The 14,951-nt window shown below is 38.6% G+C and overlaps 3 protein-coding genes and 1 pseudogene across 3 annotated transcripts; 3 read left to right on the top strand and 1 right to left on the bottom strand.

The window, feature by feature from the left end:
• The first annotated feature begins 1,178 nt into the window (after positions 1 to 1,178).
• LOC108852930 (expansin-like B1) lies at positions 1,179 to 3,153 on the top strand. The gene is made up of 4 exons (XM_018626403.2): positions 1,179 to 1,410; positions 1,611 to 1,720; positions 1,837 to 2,148; positions 2,732 to 3,153. Exons 1-4 carry the CDS (start codon positions 1,278 to 1,280, stop codon positions 2,927 to 2,929), a joined length of 753 nt encoding a protein of 250 aa, XP_018481905.1. The 5' UTR covers positions 1,179 to 1,277; the 3' UTR covers positions 2,930 to 3,153.
• A 1,130-nt stretch (positions 3,154 to 4,283) lies between these two features.
• Positions 4,284 to 5,142, top strand: LOC108850151 (uncharacterized). Its single transcript, XM_018623729.2, has one exon. It carries the CDS (start codon positions 4,557 to 4,559, stop codon positions 4,941 to 4,943), a length of 387 nt encoding a protein of 128 aa, XP_018479231.1. The 5' UTR covers positions 4,284 to 4,556; the 3' UTR covers positions 4,944 to 5,142.
• Positions 5,143 to 6,740: 1,598 nt separating this feature from the next.
• LOC108852924 (disease resistance protein RPP4-like) lies at positions 6,741 to 13,491 on the top strand. Its single transcript, XM_057010006.1, is given in 9 exon segments — positions 6,741 to 7,127; positions 7,275 to 7,559; positions 8,045 to 8,485; positions 8,578 to 9,661; positions 9,756 to 10,064; positions 10,220 to 10,699; positions 11,222 to 11,704; positions 12,014 to 13,186; positions 13,289 to 13,491. Coding segments are annotated over 8 exon segments (4,137 nt in total). The 5' UTR covers positions 6,741 to 7,127; positions 7,275 to 7,470; the 3' UTR covers positions 13,367 to 13,491.
• An 825-nt stretch (positions 13,492 to 14,316) lies between these two features.
• On the bottom strand, positions 14,317 to 14,794 carry LOC108852932 (uncharacterized; annotated as a pseudogene).
• Positions 14,795 to 14,951: the final 157 nt, after the last annotated feature.

Genomic DNA, 14,951 nt, shown 5'->3' on the forward strand with positions numbered 1-14,951 from the left:
TTACGTGGTGTGTTTATCTTAATTTAAACATCGAAGATAGAAATATTTCATGAAATATCTTGTTCAATGTATGGATTAGATCAATGATATTACAAAGTTTGCCATATATTTCTACGTAATTGTAGGTTAACAGAAACGCGTGTGTGTTTTAGAGAGGGGTTTTGGCGTTCAAAATATCATATGTGGCATGGAGGAAAAAGTTCATTGGTAACACAACCAGCTGATCAAACTCAAATATCCTTCAAATGTTAGTTATGTACTTGATCCAAATTCGAATAACATGCAATATAAACATTTAAGTAAAAATTATCAAAACCGGTTTATGTTTACCAGCTGAAAAAACAATAGTTATCCAATTCACATATTAATACTTAAATAGCCAGTAGTGAAAGAAAACCTATGAAACCTTTGTGATTCCAAAAAAACAGCACGCTCATAATATTTTATAGAATTCTTTCATTCACTGTACCAAACAACTAATCAAAATCAATCTATTAAAGATTAGGTGTAATGAACTTTGGTTTTGCAGGCACAACTTGCTAGACCCAAAAGCTATATACCCCACCACTGTATATTGCACTATGTATTTTGGATATTTACTCACTCACTCAATTTTTTCAAAAAAATTTATTTATACAATTTTCTACACTGGTTTTCAAATGTTGAATATGCATGGTGTACACGGTATTTAGTTATCTGCAATGGTTAAAGGCGATAATGCATCAACCAAATAATAGTAACATAGGTGTTACAATCTTACTGGTCGAAGCCATGAATAATTTTTCAACATGTGCATCTCCTTTTTTATTTTCACTGCAGAAACAGTTTCAAAGTCCATTGTACTCTGAATGTAAGTTTGTGAATGCCGCCACAAAAGCATATGCGAGTACGTGTTTAGGCAAGCACATAATTACTAGAGTCGTGGTGTCCATGGAGCCATAATATCTGCATTGAGCGAGAAATATCTTTGATGAGATCAACATGACATTGAAACTAAGTTCAGGTCACGACCAACCTCTTATCTCCCCAACCTCTTACTTGGGTAGTGCAAGTACGCGTTATAGCTAAAATATAAATTTTAGATAGCTTTTTCCCAAGTGGAAAGAAAAAAATAGGAACGATGCTCGATCAAATACTCATAATATTATATAAGCACTCTACCTTCAACTATAAATACCATATTAGACTTCTCCTTTACCATCACATATCTTTTATAACACTGATCTATTTTCCCAAACCAATTTTAAAACAGTCTTGCAATAGTTACATATAACAATATGAAGAAGTCTCACGTTTTGCTTCCTCTGCTTGTTCAAGTCATTGTCCTTTTTCCTCTCCTTTGTTTATCTGATGGCTTTGTTAGCTCCAGAGCTACTTACTATGGCAGCCCCGATTGCAAAGGAAATCCTCGTACGTGTTTGAATCATTTTTCTTATATATTGTAGTACCTTAGTACTATGAAGCATGATTAGAAAAGCTACATTAAAAGGAACAACTCAATAGTCAATGTCACTATTAAGCTAAGCTAATTATTATTTGTTTGTAACATCTACGTCGAAGTTTTTCCGAACTCTTAATATATGTATACATGAAAATGATTCCACATGCAGGGGGAGCATGTGGGTATGGAGAATTTGGAAGAGATATCAATGATGGTGAAGTAAGTGGTGTTTCATCGCGACTATGGAAAAGTGGAGCTGGCTGTGGTGCTTGTTACCAGGTTTTTATATATTATCTAATTTAATCTTTCATCAATATATAACAGTATGCTATATACTATAAGTCATTATAGACTATCATTACTAAACTAATATTATTAACTTTAATTATTAAAAGGTGAGATGCAAAATACCTCCACACTGCAATGAGGAAGGAGTATACGTAGTGGCTACGGACTATGGGGAAGGAGATGGTACGGACTTCATTTTTAGCCCTAAGGCATACGGACGTATGGCGCGACCCGGCACAGAGTTTCAGCTCTATTCATTTGGTGTGGTCGACGTTGAGTACCAAAGGGTCCCTTGCCGCTACGGAGGGTACAACCTGGTGTATAAGATCCATGAGAAAAGCTATAATCCTCATTATCTTGCCGTCCTTATCTTGTACGTTGGTGGTGTCAACGACATCCTCGCCGTTGAAGTCTGGCAGGTAAATTGATCACTTTTAACAAACATAATATATAGTGTTAAGGTTGTTTAATTAGCTCTAGTTTCAACACCTTTTTGGAACTCTATCGCAATGTATTCTGCTTAAGACATGACCGGTCCTGAATTTTGAAGACCAAAGACAATTTACTAAAAACTTTAATATAGTAAAATAAAGCCGTATATATATTTATATTAACTAAAAAATTAAGAGTCCAAAACCAATGTTTTTTTTTTTTATTAACATGGGGTGTCCCGGGCCTATGGAAGGGCCCAGACTAATCCCCAAGGAGAGGTGCAGTCCACGGATAGACCCTCTCTCTGGGTATGCAAATGGGCCCTAAAACATAGGCCCATATCCGTGTTGGTGTCCAGAAATCATGACTTAGTTCCCTCCAGCAGAGTTCGAACTCACAACCTGGGTGCAGGAAGAAGCCCGTCCTTACCATTGGACCATGATATTCTGGACTCCAAAACCAATGTTTCAGTCTGACTTTGTGTTAACAATATATTTCTCAAAAGTATAGTTATAGGCAAAAGAGTTTTGATGTTTTGTGAGTAAATCTGAACATGACTATATGATTCAGGAGGATTGCAAAGAGTGGAAACGCATGAGAAGAGTGTTTGGAGCGGTTCATGATTATCAGACTCCACCTAGAGGCTCTCTCTCTTTGAGGTTTTTAGTCTATGGAAGCGCCGGTCTCAACTGGGTCGAATCTCAGAACGCTCTTCCTGCGGACTGGACCGCCGGAGCTACCTACAGCTCCAGCATTCTGCTTACTTGATTTCCTTTAACTTTCCTTCTATTTATCGATAGTGTGTTTATATAAAATACATATGGTTTTCTCTGTCTAATGGCTATATGCAAATTTAAATAATGCTCTCTAAAAAGGATAATCATTGTAGATTCATAAAACTTTGTAATGTGTCTAGTTAAGAAGATTGTAAGGAGTTGTAAGGTTTTGGTTGGTGGAAATCAAATAATGATAAAAGTTAATTAAAAGTTTTATATGCTCTTTTTATCATAAATCACGATCATATTGATCAGTCAATCAAGATAACGTCTATCATGGTCAGTCAGTGAAATACATCATGATCATATTTTTCTCTTGGTTTCTTGAAATGATTTTGATGAGCTAAGCTTGAAATTTTCGGTGGAGTTTTGCGTAGGGAGCCTATGAACTCCAACAGTCCATTAAGCTTTCAAGTATACAAGAACTTGAAACTTATGCACTTCAGTCTTGAGCATTGGGAGGTGTTTAGTTTCTAGTTACATATTGATAATATATACTAAGATGGAAGAAATGTGTAAGAAAAATATCTTCCAGCGAGGCTAATACATTGGAAAATGGTAGGGGTGATTGAAAAAGACGGTCATGTGAACGTCTCTTTCTTTTTAGCTGTCCTCTTGAGTCGGGCCTTATCCCTATTCCCTACCATCATATTCGCTTCCTATTTTCATATTCTTCCATCCTCAAATTCAACATAACAATAAAAAAATCATTTTTTCTTAAAAATCAAATTATATTTATGTATTCATCTATACAATAAATAAAGGAAATGTAATAGAAAATTCTAAGACCACGACCTCTTGTTCCTTATCGATATTCGATGCTTACCAATGACATACAGCTTGCAATTTTAGCGTTTTCATTGGTTCGTAACTATTATTTCTAGCAAGGAAAAGAAATATTTTTATTAACATTTCTCAGTAACGTTTTTTATTTGTTCATTACCTCGAGTGTGTGTATGGCGAACCCAGAAATTTTTTTCTGAGGTGTCAAAAACTAGAAAATGTTTCATAGTGGGGAATTGAACCCGTATTTGTGGGTTCATTGCCTACCTTTTCAACCAAATTTGCCGAGGTCATCATGTAAACATAAGTGACAAAGACTAGTTTATATCATATTTGTGGTGTCAGGTGACTCCACTATCCACAACGTGGGTTCGCCATACAGGAACGTTTATCTCTTTTATCTATTTTCTTGTGATCATATACGCTGATATCATTAACTAACAACGAGACGAGAGATATACTGATGATATTGGTTTATAGTCCTCGCGACAATATTATGTCTGATGAGTTATGCTAAGAGCACAAGATGTAAGAACAATGGTGTGTGGCAATTTGGATAGACAATATAAACTTAGATCGCATACACCAACTAGAGTCAACGATAGATTGATAAAGCAAACAAATGTCTGAATCGTACATATCAAACACAAACTCAAATATGATAAAACGATGAAAACTATGGCTCGAAGAATAATTAAAGTAAATTACACGAAAACGACGCTCAGTAATAATCTCAAACGAGGAGCAAATGGGCTGCAACGAGGAAAGAAAGTGCCACGGCGTCGATTCTTACATTGAAAGCTCCGGAATCCCCCGGCGAGGCCGTAGCCGGTGGCATGGGTCCCGGTCCCGGAGAAGGAGAAGATTCCATTGCTGGTGGCATCGGTGGCGAAGCCATATCGGGGACAGTTGCTGGGCTAGGGCCTGGGCTCATAGGAGTAGTTGGTGGGCTCATTGGGCTTGAAGATGGAGTCATTGGCGTCATAGGTGGTGTAGCCATGGACATTGGCGGTGGAGCCATAGGCATAGGTGGTGGAGTCATGGGCATAGGTGGTGGTGCCATAGGCATAGGTGGTGGAGTCATCATAGGTGGTGGCGCCATAGGCATAGGTGGTGGAGTCATCATAGGCATAGGTGGTGGAGTCATCATTGGCATCGGAGAGCCGCCGCTAGGCATTGGTGGCATGGACATTGAGCCAGAAGGAGCCATCATGGGAGATTGAGCTAAAGAGAAGGGGATTAACACCATAGACAGTGTGAGCAAAAGGAGGGCTTGTGAAGAAGCCATCATGGGAGATTGAGCTAAAGAGAAAAGGGGTGTTGGGGGTGCTGGATAGTGGTCTATGTAAAGTGATATATAGAAAGAGAGAGAGATGTGAGAATTTTCAAAGAGCGAGCGAGAAAAGTAAAGGTTCTTTGTGCTGTTGGGGGTATATATTAGAGCATGATCAACCCACAAACTCCTCTAAAGTCTCTTATTAATACGTGTCAATAATGGTTATGAAGAGAGAGAGAGACAGAGCACGAGAGAGAGAGAAGAAAGTGATTGGTTTTGTTTTCCGTCTTATTAAATGCTAGCACGTGTCCCAAAATACGGTTCATCTGTCTCCTCTTTAGCATACGTATATTCTGTTAATTGCTATTTTTTCATTTTTTTAAATCCTAATAGTGCTTGAAACTCCATATAAGATACATGGATAAACATGCTCTTAGAGCATCATTATTGTTAAGTCCTTAGCATTGGTCCTTAATATACATATATGTATATGTATATTTTATATATGCGTATGTAGTTGTTTGTTAAGGATTTTACGGAAATCGAAACCAAAAGTTCTTTAATTAAGAAACTTTCTGTTTCGGTTTCCGTAAAGTCCTTAACAAACAACTACATACGCATATATAACATTTACATATACATATATGTGTATTAAGGACCAATGCTAAGGACTTAGCAATAATGAAGCTCTTAGAGACTATTTGTTTTTAAACTTTGGACCGTTGGATATATTGTGTGACACGTACCAGTCGATGGATATCATATCCAGGATATGTATGAGATGCTGATTTATTTTCATCCACAAATATGAAAAATAAAGAGGAAAATTCCAAAGTGAAATCTCTTTGTAGGTACAGATAGAATAATCAATAGAGATGAAAATAGGGTTCTATAATGATATCTTTTATTTTTATTCTTTGTATAAATTATCTTATTTATAGTGGAACCATCAACCCAATTCACGGGTTGGTTTTAAGGGACCGTCAACATTATTAGAGCGGGCATTAATGGTGATTGTTTGACGTTCATATGCTAGAACGATGTTTGTTCATTTTTTCTGCAAGACTTTTATAACCAAGTCAAGATATATCCTGTAATATCATCAAAATAAAACAATTCGATAGAAAAAGATGCAAAAGACGATAATGCTACATTACAAAAGAAAATAACAAAGACGGACCATTTGTGTTGTATTTGGTCTGACAGCCTAATAAGCTCCACGGCCAGTATCATGTCAGCACCCATGGTTCCTTTGGCTCTTACAGTACTCTTTGGCCCTCGCTCAATATTTATCTATCTTTTTGCATTATGGTATTATATATGCCATCACAAGACGCAGATAAAAGAAGGGACCAGTGTATAGCGAGACAATTCGATTCGGTACCCAAAACTTAATTTCAAGTGGTTAACATGTAGTATTGTTCGGTTTTCAAACTGATTAAAAATATATATGTATTGATCACTAGCATTCAATCCTTAATGCACTAGTTTCACATTTATGTAAAACGATTTTACTTACAAAGCCACAAGGAGAAGGAGCTTGTACATTTTCAATCTACTCGTCAATTGTAACCGTTAAGACAGTTGAATTGACTGTATGTCTCTCTCTCAACACAAACAATGGCGCCTATAAAACAAAGTTGTATGGGCTCACTTGTTATTGGGCCTGCAACGGCATGAGGCCGTAATCCACCAGGCAAAAATATAAGCGGGGGAATATTTTTTAACAAAACACGCAAAACAAACGTCACACGAACCGCACGTGCCATCATCACTCCCGTTCTCCATTTCCCCCAAATCCCAAATTCTCTCAACCAACCCCTAGCCCTCTCTCTCCCCAGATTCACAGCATTTGCCAATGTCGGAAGACTCGGAACCGAGTCAACTCGGCGGAGGAGAGCTTATAGCTCTTTGACTCACCGAGTTAGACGCCGACGATAATCTCAATCACCGATTAAATATCTCCAAAGCATAAGCGTATTAGAGTTAAGTTTCATCATAGTCGCTATCTAGTGAATTATCGTCTCGGCTTTGGGTCAACTTTGAGAATTAATACTCAGATAATGAGGAACAATAGGAGCAACACAGCTCTTTGCCACTGCCAAGAAGAAGCCCAAACGATGAAGGCTCTGTAAGTAATCCTTTGATTAGAAATGGAGTGTTCTCACTGTGTAATTTAGTTTCAAAAAAAATGGGGATTGATTCATCGTGTGATTGATTTTTTTTCTGTTATAGAGGTTGGAGATTTTCAGTTTGTTGATAGCCTAAGATTGATTAGGGGAAAGACGCGAAGGATTTGTCAGCTAAGGAGGAGATACAAACTCCCAGTGTGCAGTCGGATCCCGCTCATCAGAAAACGAGTTAAGATCAGTGTACATTGTGGAGGATACTGAAGATAAGCTTGCCCTGAGTTGTAGCAATCTTCACCACTCCTGTCAGAGAGCTGCCGTTGAAGCCTTCCGCTACAACAGCTGATGGGAAGAGATATTTGGTACAGAAAATCAGAATCAGTGCAAATCCTCTGGAAACAGCATAGCAAACTGATGCACCCTCTTTCGCTAAGGTACTAATCGTATCACCATTCTATAAACTCTTATATCCATCAATTGCTGCATTTGTGTGGGATACTATAGCTATACACATGCTCTATTCATAGGCCTAGGGAAATTTGTCAGCGACGTTTCAAGTCTAGAGGAAGAGAAAGTTTGATATGTTATATTCTTATTTATCCCCTGCATTCGTTTTGCGTTCTTTCTCTGCAAACGCACTCTCAAAACATGGTATATCTATCTATAGATAGTTGATGACTGCAAGAGTTATTTCTATAAAATATTAATATGTTTTTGTATGGGTGATGATGGTTGGTGGAAAGTGGAAACATCCTGGACAGTAGGTCTTCTTTAAATTACTTTTGCGAAACTTCCCACACTCCCTTTGCATCTCTATATTACTGATTTACCTCAAATGTTCAGAGTGTGATGTCCCATAAGTATCTGAATTTTGGTATCTTTTCTCTATGACTTCTTCTTCTTCTTCTTCTTCTTGCAGCTGGAGATACGATGTATTCCCGAGCTTCAGCGGTGAAGATGTCCGCAAATCATTCCTCAGCCATCTTCTCAAGGAGCTCCACCGCAAATCAATCAACACATTCATAGATCATGGGATCGAGAGAAGCCGCCCAATCGGCCCTGAGCTTTTGTCGGCGATTAGAGAATCGAGGATCTCAATCGTCGTCTTCTCTAAAAACTATGCTTCTTCCAGCTGGTGCTTGAATGAGTTGGTGGAGATCTACAAGTCCTTTAAGGAGTTGAATCAAATGGTGATTCCGGTTTTCTACGGCCTTGATCCTTCTCATGTTAGAAAACAGACTGGAGAGTTCGGCGAGGCCTTTCTGATTACCTGCAAGGGCAGAACGGATGATGATAAACAATGGTGGATCCAAGCTCTATCAGAGGTCGCAAACATGGCTGGGGAGGATTCTCGGAACTGGTATGATTGTTTATTCCTAGATTCAATTTTGTTTAGCAATTAGTGTTTCGTTTCTTAAACTCTGATTGGGGAGTGTTCCTTGTTGATATTAGGAGTGATGAATCAAACATGATTGAAAGAATCGCCAACGATGTTTCCAATAAGCTTCTCATTACGCCATCAAATGATTTTGGTGATTTTGTTGGTATTGAAGCTCATTTAGAAGCAATGAATTCAACGTTGTGCTTGGAATCTGAGAATGTGAGAATGGTAGGGATTGTGGGGCCTTCAGGGATTGGTAAGAGTACCATAGCAAGAGCTCTTTTCAGCCAGCTCTCTAGCCACTTCCATTATAAAGCTTTCGTATCTTATAAGAGAACCATCCAAGACGACTATGGCATGAAGTTGCGTTGGGAAGAACAGTTTCTGTCAGAAATCCTCTGTCAAAAGGAGGTAAAGCTTTTCCATTTAGGTGCGGTGGAACAAAGGCTGAAGCACAAGAAAGTTCTTATCGTTCTTGACGATGTGGATGATGTAGAGCTTTTAAAGACCTTGGTGGGACAAACTGGATGGTTTGGGCTTGGGAGCAGAATTGTTGTGATAACTAAAGATAAACAACTTCTCAGGTCTCATAAGATTGACCTTGTCTATGAGGTTGATTTCCCATCTGAAAATCTGGCTCTACAGATGTTTTGTCGATGTAGTTTTGCGCAAAATTTTCCACCTGATGGTTTCATGAAACTAGCTGTTGAAGTTGCAAACCTTGCCGGTAGACTACCTTTAGGTCTCAACGTCTTGGGTTCTTCTTTAAGAGGAAAGGACAAGGAGGAGTGGATGGAGTTGTTACCGAGGTTCCGAGATAGTCTCGATGGGAAAATTGAGAAAACGTTAAGAATCAGCTTCGATAAGCTAGAGAGCAAAGATCAAGAAGTTTTCCTTTACATTGCATGTTTACTCAATGGTCAGAAGATCGACTATATTAAGAACTTGCTCGGAGATAGTGTTGGCACGGGGCTCAGAATTCTAGCCGATAAGTCCCTTATACGTATAACACCATCACGTAGAACTGTAGACATGCACAGTCTGCTTCAGAAGTTGGGTAAAGAAATTGTTCGTGCAGAGTCCATTTACAATCCCGGAAAACGGCGTTTCTTGGTGGATTCTAAGGATATATGTGAAGTACTTACCGAAAATCTCGTAAGTGTGTCTTTCATGTTGGAGTCTTATCATCTCATAGATTATTCTGATTGTTAGAAGACTAATTTCCATTTGTGAAAAATTTTGTTTTCAGGGCACAGAGAATGTGTTAGGAATGTATTTCGACACATCAGAGCTCGAGGAGGCGTTGTTTGTAAATGAAGAATCGTTCAAAGGAATGCGTAATCTCACATTTCTAAAAGTTTACAAGGAGTGGTCACGGGAGAGTGGTGAAGGCAGATTGTGTTTACCTCGGGGCTACATTTATTTGCCCCGTAAACTCAGATTGCTATATTGGGATGAGTATCCATTGACGTTTATGCATTTCAACTTTAGGGCAGAAATTCTGGTTAAACTCACAATGGAGAATAGTCAGCTTGAGAAGCTGTGGGAAGGAGTCCAGGTGCTACTTTATGTTTTATCTCTTACTTTTTTATGGCTCGACTTGGTTCTAGAGAATGCTTTCTTCTTGTTTAGTTAATGAATGTCGATGAAGCATAAGGTTCAAAGAGTTTTAATTTGAATGTATGTACTATCTTTTCGCCATTGTTGTTGCAGCCACTTGGAAGTCTGAAGAAGATAAGATTGGATGGATCCACAAACTTGAAAGAAATTCCTAATCTATCAAATGCCATCAATCTCGAAAAATTGAATCTCTGGGGATGCACCTCTTTGGTCACACTTCCTTCCTCCATTCGGTATCTCAATAAACTGAGGAAGGTATCAATGGAGGGATGCAGAAAGGTCGAGGCTCTTCCTACTGACATCAACTTGGGATGTCTTGATTACCTCAATCTCGGTGGATGCTCAAGGTTAAGACGTTTTCCTCGAATTTCAAAGAACATTTCAGGGCTCATTTTAGATGGAACATCAATAGATGAAAAAGAGTCTTCCTACCTTGAGAATATATATGGGCTTACTAAACTCGACTGGAATGGTTGCTCAATGAGATGTATGCCTTTGGATTTTCGCTCAGAAAATCTCGTCTATCTCACAATGAGAGGTAGTAAGCTTGAGAAGTTATGGGATGGAGTACAGGTAATATTCTCATAAACTTCACTGTTAATGTTCTTTAACAACTGTGCCTAAGTGACCTTCTTCGTCTTGATGACTGGTAAGGGTTTGCTCATTTTGACCTTTTTGACTTTTCTAGCTATAGCTTAAAACTGAAATAATTAACAATGCATGGATACAATTTTGAAAATAATGTAAAGATGATTCAACTAGAGTGATTTGACAAAGGGAAACAAGTTAAGATTAGGAAACTAAAACTATAGCTTAGTTTGAGGATAAATAACGAGAATGTGACACTAAAAATGCAGGTTATTGTCCAATAATTGTTTAGGGATCAAAAATGACTTCACACCCTTAGATCTCAGACAATGAAAATATATTACAGGTTTATTATTTATACGTTGGGGACGTTTACGTCCATCCGCTGCATTTGCATGAGTGCTGATGTTACTAATGCAAAAAACTCCTTATTTGAGTGCAGTTTATTTTTCTTCACTTTTTAAAATCAATCCATGCGTGGTTCTTTGTAATTTTTTTTTGTTTCAGTCACTTGGAAATCTGGTGAGGCTGGATCTGTCAGGATGTGAAGACCTGAATTTTTTTCCAGATCTTTCAGAGGCCACCACTCTTGATCATTTGGAACTCAACGATTGCAAAAGTTTAGTGGTACTGCCTTCTTCAATTCGGAATCTCAATAAACTGACGCGGTTGGAAATGCAAGGATGCACAAAGCTAAAAGTTCTTCCAACTGACGTCAACTTGGAATCTTTGAAGTACCTCGATCTCATAGGATGCTCAAATTTAAAATGTTTCCCTCGGATTTCAAGGAACGTATCAGAGCTCTATCTTAACGGAACTGCGATAGAAGAAGACAAAGATTGTTTCTTTATTGGGAATATCCGTGGGCTCACCGAACTCGTTTGGAGTAATTGCTCGATGAAATATTTACCTTCTAGCTTCTGCGCAGAATCTCTCGTTAAATTCTCTGTGCCAGGTAGCAAGTTTGAGAAGCTTTGGGAAAGAATCCAGGTAACGTCCTCAAATTAATTTATGATGTTCTAGAATATTTTTTTGACCTTTCTTTTGCTTGATATATGATCTGCTAGGCCTGCAAACTTGGTTTGAGTATATTTATCATTAGCCCTCAAAGTAAACCTCCTGCTCAAATTGGGATTTGAGATCTAGTAATGTGAATTCTTTTGGTATATTCACAAAGAATTGATTATAAACTAAATTTAATAGCAAATGCAAATGCAGCAGTTTCACATGAATGATCAGTCAACACCTAAACTGATAAGTGGATTAACAACTGTATGTACATTTTTCTATCTGTTTCAGTCGCTTGGAAGTCTGAGGACGATGGATTTATCTGGTTGTCAAAGCCTAAAAGAAATTCCAGATCTTTCAACAGCCACCAATCTCGAGTTTTTGGATCTCACCGATTGCAAAAGTTTGGTGATGCTTCCATCTTCAATTCGGAATCTCAAGAAACTGGTGGATTTGAAGATGGAAGGATGCACAGGGCTCGAAGTTCTTCCACATGATGTTAACTTGGTATCTCTTAATCAGTACTTCAATCTCAGTTGATGCTCACGGTTGAGAAGTTTCCCTCAGATTTCAACGAGTATTGTATATCTCCATCTAGATTACACTGCAATTGAAGAAGTTCCTTCTTGGATTGAGAATATATCCGGACTCAGTAGACTAACAATGAGAGGTTGCAAGAAGTTGAAGAAAGTCTCGTCAAACAGTTTTAAATTGAAACGTCTTCTGGATATAGACTTTTCAGATTGTGAAGGGGTCAGAACTTTTAGTGATGATGCAAGTGTGGTGACAAGCATGACTGAGGAGGCTACCTTTCATCTTGGACACTCAACAATAAGTGCAAAGTATCGCGCATCTCTCCAGAGTGTATCTCAGTCGTTTTTCAATCCAATGAGCTCCCTGAAATTCCAAAATTGCTTCAATCTGGACCAAGATGCACGGAAACTCATCCTACAGTCAGGTTTCAAGCATGCAGTCTTACCAGGTAGGGAAGTTCATCCGTATTTCAGTCATCAAGCTTGCGGAACTTCGCTAACAATACCTTTACATGAGAGCTCTCTTTCTCTACAAGTGTTGCAATTCAAGGCTTGCATCTTGCTTGAACCTCCAACTGGCTACCCCAGGAATCGTTATGCATGTATTGGGGTATGGTGGTACTTTAGAGGCAAAATATATAGCAATGATGTTTGCATTGACGTTGACTCGTGTAACGTGGCTCATCTAGTTGTGTTCCACTTGGAGTTATGTCTTCCAAAAGAAGGCAGTTGTCATCCATCTGAACCGGACTACAACGACATGTTATTCGATTTTGAGTCTAAGTCACAGCATAGGATAAAAGGATGCGGAGTACGGCTCTTAAATGTATCTCCATCTAAGGACGGTAGTTGTACAAGCTCGGAAACTCAGTACAAACAACAGTGCGCAGAAAGTGACATGGAGAATGGGAGAAGCAGGAAGCGATTGCGGGTACAGCTTTGCCATTAATCTAAAACTTATTTATTTTCTAGGATCAGCTGGAGAATAGACCACAGAACTTGAAAAGATACTTTGATCTTTTTTTTTATGCAGATAACATCGGAAATATTCCCACGTGACGGAAACACACGCGTATGCTATTTTCACAAATCCGAATTTGGAGCTTATTAGAGTAATGGTTTACGTTTGGTTCAATGTATAGTTTGTTAGCTCATTCCAGTTAACTCAAGTCTATATAGAGACTTGTGCATTGTAACAAAATCATTTTATCATCAATGTAACAAACTTTCATCGTCTCTCTCGTTATTTAGCTAACCGAGCTTTCCTAAGGGCAGGGTGAAGCTTCCACTCATATTTCTTCGACCAACTTGCATGGCGATGGAGCACCGTTGTATTTTGATCCCATGATAAAGGAGCAACAGGACACATAGACACCATTCTGATCCTTGGTCCCCACAGCTTATAAAGTTGTTAAGGTAATTGGCACATCTTGAACTCTGTTTTCTTCTGTTGTGGGATCAACTTGTTTCTTCATAGTTAGTTACTTATAGAAGACGATTTCATAGTTTTTTCTACACGAACTATTTTTCACATGCAGTTGAAGGAGAACATTGAGAAGCCTTTTACGACTCCAAGTCCAGAGCCTTGTATTTTGCGTCTTTCCCTTTCTCTTTCTGAACCATGTTTCAGCGGAAAAGCTTTGTATTTTGATCCCATGATAACAGAACAACAAGACACAGATACACCCTTTCTGGATCAGTCTTCGTCTCCAAAGCTTATCAAATTTTTAAGGTAACTGGACCATCTTACAACTCTGTTTTGTTCTATTTACGATTAACTTGGGTTCTACAATGACGATAGTGATAATGTCAAAGCTGATTTTATAGTTTTTTCACACAAGGCATTTTCTCCTGCAGGTGATGGGAGTACTTTTCGAGAACTACTTCGCCTGAGAACGTTTATACTTTATAGTATCTTCTTCTGCAGAAGGCAGAAGCACTCTGTTTAAAGACGTAAATATAATATATCTTTCTTTCTCACAAGTTAACAACAAAAAGTGTTGGAACTAGTTTTAAATAGCAAGACCCTCTTCATCAGTAACATCTGGATTACTGAGAACCTTAAATGAGGTAACCTAATGTGGCTGTGTATCCCAAGAGAGCTGATAGAAATATGGGAATTGGTGAGTAGAGGAAGAGCACCATAGACAACAATGGAAGTTGCTGTTGCTCTGCATCCACGAGAACTTCACTGTAGCAAAAGATGAATTCCGAGATGGGCTTAGGCCCTGGTGGTGTGGGAAGGAAGTTGATGTGATGACGGTTCTAGAGGTGATACAAGAGAGGATGAAGGATGGGACAAAATACCGAGATTCGAGGTGTGAAACAGAGACACCATCTTTCCAGAGCTGTCTAGCTTCGAACCTTGTGTGCACAACGTTGGCCAGGGCTTGTAAACGGAAGACATGGTTTTTAGGGCGAAAGGAGGAGATAGTTAAGAGAGATGCAAGATTGGGAATAACATGTGTTTGTTTCTGAAGAGAATCATGAAGGAATCAAGGAGCATTGTAGAAGAACCGGGTCGCTTTACTTCAGTCATGATTCCGAAAGGCGCATAGGATCCTGTGCTTAAGCTTCAAACGAAGTAGATATTATGCTTCTAGAGAACGTCTTGTATAAGGCCTGTGGAAAAGAATGTAAGCATAAAACTTTTAGCAACTCAGAGAATCCATACGAGAGCAGGAATCATCTTTATG

Source organism: Raphanus sativus, chromosome 4 (genome assembly GCF_000801105.2).
Source record: "Raphanus sativus cultivar WK10039 chromosome 4, ASM80110v3, whole genome shotgun sequence".
NCBI classification, from domain to species: domain Eukaryota; kingdom Viridiplantae; phylum Streptophyta; class Magnoliopsida; order Brassicales; family Brassicaceae; genus Raphanus; species Raphanus sativus.

What these genes read in the sequence shown, in the direction of transcription:
- LOC108850151 (XM_018623729.2), top strand. Translation starts at nt 4,557, where the DNA reads ATGGGTCCCGGTCCCGGAGAAGGAGAAGATTCCATTGCTGGTGGCATC.
- LOC108852930 (XM_018626403.2), top strand. Translation starts at nt 1,278, where the DNA reads ATGAAGAAGTCTCACGTTTTGCTTCCTCTGCTTGTTCAAGTCATTGTC. An exon ending in CGATTGCAAAGGAAATCCTC is followed by an intron (nt 1,411 to 1,610) that starts GTACGTGTTTGA and finishes TTCCACATGCAG; the next exon opens with GGGGAGCATGTGGGTATGGA. An exon ending in TCGCCGTTGAAGTCTGGCAG is followed by an intron (nt 2,149 to 2,731) that starts GTAAATTGATCA and finishes TATATGATTCAG; the next exon opens with GAGGATTGCAAAGAGTGGAA.